Here is a 4,734-nt window from a genome sequence, read left to right on the forward strand (position 1 = left end):
GTCCTGCTTGTTGGCAAATACAAGGAGAATAGAATTGCGAAGCTCGTCCTCTGTAAGCATCTTCTCCAGCTCCTGTCGCGCCTTGCCAATCCGCTCTCTGTCGTTGGAGTCCACAACAAAGATGATGCCGTTTGTATTTTGGTAGTAGTGGCGCCACAGCGGGCGCAGGACATCCTGGCCGCCGACATCCCACATGGTGAACTTAAGGTTCTTGTACTCCACCGTCTCCACGTTAAACCCAATCGTGGGGATCGTGGTGACGATCTCGCCGAGCTTAAGCTTGTATAGAATTGTCGTCTTACCAGCAGCATCAAGACCCACCATCAAGATGCGCACCTCCTGCTTCCCCAGGAGCGACTTGAATGCGGACGCTAGCCACTGACCCATTGTTTCTCCTTCTCAGCCTTGTATTTCTACGGTTGCTACCCAAGGAGTCCTCAAACACAGCGAAGTAGATGAGGGAGCAAGGCAAAGAAGCTAACGCAATTCCTGCAGATTGGGTGAAAACAAAGATTTTAAAAAACATACCGAATAGAAAACCCCGATACGAGCATCATCGTGACGAGTCCCATGATAATACACCCGACACTAAAAAAAGGCATTATTTCACTCCAGTAGGGTATGCAATGGCAGGGATTCCTCGTCAGGTACCGGCCAGTTGAAAGGAGGTGGTAGGTCTGCAAAGAGCTCGTGTCGAAGCAGCTCCTCCACAGATGGGCGTAGGTGAAAGTTAAAGCGCAGCAGTGCTCTCACCAGCGAGATCCACACCTCCGTTTCCTCTTCCGGAGCAGCCAACCGCATGCGAGCCGGGAAAGATGCATCATAATCGAGGCCCAGAAGAAACTCGGATACGCGATCTGAGCACCCAGGCGGTATGTTGTCCTCCCCCAGCTTACCAATAACCCTTACTGTCTCTGTTAATTGTTCTCTGACAAGTCCAGGACGAAAGTTGCCGTCCGACGCCTCTAGAGAGAAGGCAGCGGAGCCAGTGTATATCTCAAACAGCAGACAACCCAACGCCCAACAGTCTATCGCCTTGGGCCTAAGGCCGCTAAGCTGAAGAAGCACCTCTGGTGGTCGATAGTTCCGCACGCAGATATACGATCCACCACAGTCAGATGAAGTTGTACCGCCGCAAAAGTGGATTATCCGCACTGTCGGCTCTGGTTTCAGCTCCACCGCCACCACATCAGAGGAAAGAAACTGATGACTCACCCCACAGGTATGAAGAAAGGCAATAGCCTGAACAAGTTGGTGTGCCAAAGATAGCTTTACCTCGCGGTGAAGACTATCCGTCATCTGCAAAAATTGGTGCAGTGTGACAGTGTGCTGGGAAAATGAGTATGAGAGGAGAATACGAAGCGGTGATGCAGATTTTTTTTCCTTGGCACCCTCCATTTCATTCCCCTCCCTGTACCTGCGCAAAACAGGACGGCCAATGTAAGGACATGTGTTCCGTCGAAGGAAGGTGAGAACACCTGCTATGCGTTGTGTTTCACTGGAAGTGACTTCCCAGACCTCGTCGATCATGTGAACTAACAAAGTTTCCTCAATTACAAAAAAAAGCGAGTGGGCACAGTAAGACACATGCATGGTTATATATATATATATATATATAAATCTATACGTTTACACAGAGCGAGTGTAGATACGTGCAAGCGTGGGTATGTGTGTGTGAGAAAGATAAAGACAATGCCAAAGGTAGCTTCACAAGAGTCCATTGGTGTCTCTCTGTTTCGAGCAGGATTTGCTGATTTCTTTTTTTTTTGCTTTGCTTTTTACATTGTTTCTGTTTCTTTGTGTGTGTGCCTCGCTTGCCCACATTTTTCTGCTGAAGAATTATTTCCCAAAGGTTCACCTCCCTGGATACATCTGGATGATTTGCATGATAAAAGCCACGACGCTCAGGCTCCATGGGGACGCAGCGTCTAAGAAGAGAGTAAAAAGATAATTACTTGTATCCTTGCGGCGAAGCATGGTGCTGAGAATGACAGACGCCCACTGCACCTGAGAATCCTGTACAAGGCTAACCAGGTCCAGAGGCGTGTCCGCCGCCGTCGCAATTGATGGCGAGAGGTGCTTCATCAGCCTCGACCTGTAGAACTCCGGGTCCTCCTGCAGCGCCTCTATCAGCTTGGGAGAGGACAGCAGAGCGTCGAGGTCCACGTCCTGTGCAACCGCCTCCTCCCACACCTCCCCCAGCACCCTGCGGAAGGTTGACATTTTAATTGTGTCCGACTTTGGGGCGATGAGGAGGTGGTGTCGGTGCCGCTCCAGAACGTGCTGTAGCCGCCTCATCGTCTTGTCGGCAAGCTCCGTTGAGCGGGACTGCATCCAGAAGAAAAAAAGCTGCCTGCCGTCATCTACGTCAAACAGCATCACCCTTCCGGAGGTGCACTTTTCTACCCAGCTAAGCCGCACTCTGCCCCGCGGCAGCGGAAACCGCTGCTCCTCGTTTCCGTCAACAGAGACCCACGTGAGTATCAACTCATCCATCAGCGTGTCCCGTAGCAGACACAATAGCCCACGCCCCAGCAAAGGTCTAACGATGCCGTCTTGCAGTACCATTCGCCCTGCAGGGACTTTTATGTTCCGAGGATGGGGGGTCATAAAGCTTACCTGCGCAGGCGAGAACGCGCCTCCTCCACTGTCCATATGGGTCAGAAGCCACTAATTGAAGAAATAATGCACCAATCCAAACAAAGTAATTGTATATTTATTTATATATATAAATACACATGTGGGACCTTTCTATACCACGTCCCTCCTCTCTCGGTGTGTGGAGTTCCGTACTGACGTCAATCACACCCGCTTTCTTCCAAACCACTCAGCTAACACAAGCAAAAAATAAAATAAAAAATAACAACACTGGAATGAGGCTCAGAACAAAAAAAAAAAAATGCCTCCGTATTTCCGCCTCCTACCAATCGGACTCCCTTCGTCGTAAAGAAGTGTGCTAAAAAAGTCAAAAAAACTGCAACTTTTGTAATCCTTCTCTGCATGTGTCGGTGTTTTCCCTCTCCTTTCTTATTGGCGTTGCTGTTATTTTCCTCTTCTGTTCCTCTCTCCCCATTCTTCCTATGGGTAGGGCGCCATGAGGCAAACCTCAGGCACCGCCTGCTGTGGTGACTTCTGCCAGCTGCTGTGACCGTGGAGGCCTTCATTCATGTCGTTGCGACGTATCGTTTCCCGCCAGATACCAAGGCGGAAATGCTTCGTATGTTGTGAGAAGCGCCACGGGGTGCCATTGCGCGGGTTGTGTCCGACAAACTCCGTCATCTTTGGACCGCGCTGCAGCTCATCGATAAACATGTACCGCATCCGCGTCCACGGCCGAGGAACTAGTGGCGACTCAGCAAGCCCGCACTTCATGCCATAGCGCTGCAGGGTTGCACGCACGGGCTCGTGACGCGTTACGTTCTGGCTACTAGGGAGTTTGTTGCAAAGCAATCCACCCGGGCGAAGCTCGCTAAACAAGGTGCACTGCTCGATGGCGTCCATGCCTAGTCGCAAGTCCCACTCGTCGCCGCTCAGTCTAACGCCCCACGTCTCATCTGGAACAAAGTACGGATTTACCACCACCGGGAGGTTCTGTCCCGTAATGTACAGAACAACGGGTCCTGCCAAAATTGCATTTGACGCCGTCGCTGTGCCTCGCTCCGGCGACCGGTCACCTGCCTTCTCGTTCACCGCAGCATACGCCGGAGGCACGTAAACCGCCTCCTCCATGTGATATCCTGTCGGCAGCCGCAAGGATGGGCTGCGCAGCTGCTCAAGCCAGCTTAATGGAACAACGGTACGGGCAACGTTGGGGTCTACAAGGGCGCCTTTCACGCGAAGCGAGCGCCGATGATCCCGCGACATAATTTTATACTCCACAAACATGTCGCCGCCCTTCATCCAAAAGCGCCAAAGGCGCGTCGACCTTAACATCAACCTAACTCGACGGACGCGCACTTCTCCGCCCCACCCCTCCCCACGGCTCAGCTTCAGCCAAACTCACGCACAGAGACAAAACAAGCAATCACCCACCTGCCCTATACAAGATAACGGTCAACGCAGAAAAGAGAGGACAAGACATGCATCATAGATCCATTCCATCAACGTTTGAAAACACACCTATATTGAACTCGCCGCGTAGGCACCAAAACCATCCATTACGCACAACAACACCTCCCTCCAACTCAAAAACCAGCAAACTAAAAAAAAGAAAAAAAAAAACGAAAAAAAATACAACAAAACCACCAAGACAACCGTCACTCCGTCAGTGCGACGGAGCCTTCGCAAACAATAATAATTGGCTTCAACTCAAATGCCTGGGAACTGAGCGTTCTTCTGTTGCTCGAGCAGCTCAGCAAACTTCGCCTTAAAGTGCTCAGAGTGCTCGTGCATCTTCTTGTTGAACTTGTCAGTGTGCTCCTGAATCATCCTCTCGAACTTCTCATAGTGCTCCTTCATCTCAGGGGATAAAGTGCTTTCGTCCGGCTTGTCCGCAAAGAACTTCTTGTTCTGTTCCTCCATCTTCTTTGCAAACTCGGCGTCCAGCCGGTCGAGCTTGGCGGAAAACTCCTCAAGGGTGGTGGCCATGTTTCACTTAAAGATATATCTTAGGTGCAATCAAACTACAAGAGAAAAGCGGCGGAGAGCACAGGAATGAATGACGGTGGCACCACCCATGAGAAAGTAAAAAAAAGACAAGGCTACAGCACTGGTGGCCACGCAAACCCGGCAGTT

The 4,734-nt window shown here is 50.9% G+C and overlaps 4 protein-coding genes across 4 annotated transcripts, besides 3 other annotated features; all 4 read right to left on the minus strand.

Moving 5' to 3' along the window:
- Nucleotides 1–387, minus strand: TraAM80_09000 (ADP-ribosylation factor 1; the record flags this gene model as incomplete). The annotated part of the gene is made up of 1 exon (XM_029385709.1): nt 1–387. A coding segment is annotated over one exon (387 nt), but the record flags the coding sequence as incomplete, so codon positions are not given.
- Nucleotides 388–606: 219 nt separating this feature from the next.
- TraAM80_09001 (protein kinase) lies at nt 607–1,530 on the minus strand (the record flags this gene model as incomplete). The annotated part of the gene is made up of 1 exon (XM_029385710.1): nt 607–1,530. One exon carries the CDS (start codon nt 1,528–1,530, stop codon nt 607–609), a length of 924 nt encoding a protein of 307 aa, XP_029234526.1.
- A 66-nt stretch (nt 1,531–1,596) lies between these two features.
- Nucleotides 1,597–1,626: a microsatellite.
- A 228-nt stretch (nt 1,627–1,854) lies between these two features.
- TraAM80_09002 (uncharacterized protein) lies at nt 1,855–2,655 on the minus strand (the record flags this gene model as incomplete). Its single annotated transcript, XM_029385711.1, has 1 exon — nt 1,855–2,655. The coding sequence occupies one exon, from the start codon at nt 2,653–2,655 to the stop codon at nt 1,855–1,857; it is 801 nt and encodes a 266-aa protein (XP_029234527.1).
- Nucleotides 2,656–2,711: 56 nt separating this feature from the next.
- Nucleotides 2,712–2,735: a microsatellite.
- A 343-nt stretch (nt 2,736–3,078) lies between these two features.
- On the minus strand, nt 3,079–3,933 carry TraAM80_09003 (putative trans-sialidase; the record flags this gene model as incomplete). Its single annotated transcript, XM_029385712.1, has 1 exon — nt 3,079–3,933. One exon carries the CDS (start codon nt 3,931–3,933, stop codon nt 3,079–3,081), a length of 855 nt encoding a protein of 284 aa, XP_029234528.1.
- A 252-nt stretch (nt 3,934–4,185) lies between these two features.
- Nucleotides 4,186–4,241: a sequence feature (A-rich).
- The last annotated feature ends 493 nt before the right edge of the window (nt 4,242–4,734 follow it).

This window comes from Trypanosoma rangeli (genome assembly GCF_003719475.1).
Source record: "Trypanosoma rangeli strain AM80 chromosome Unknown Tra_15.4_contig_00496, whole genome shotgun sequence".
NCBI lineage: Eukaryota > Euglenozoa > Kinetoplastea > Trypanosomatida > Trypanosomatidae > Trypanosoma > Trypanosoma rangeli.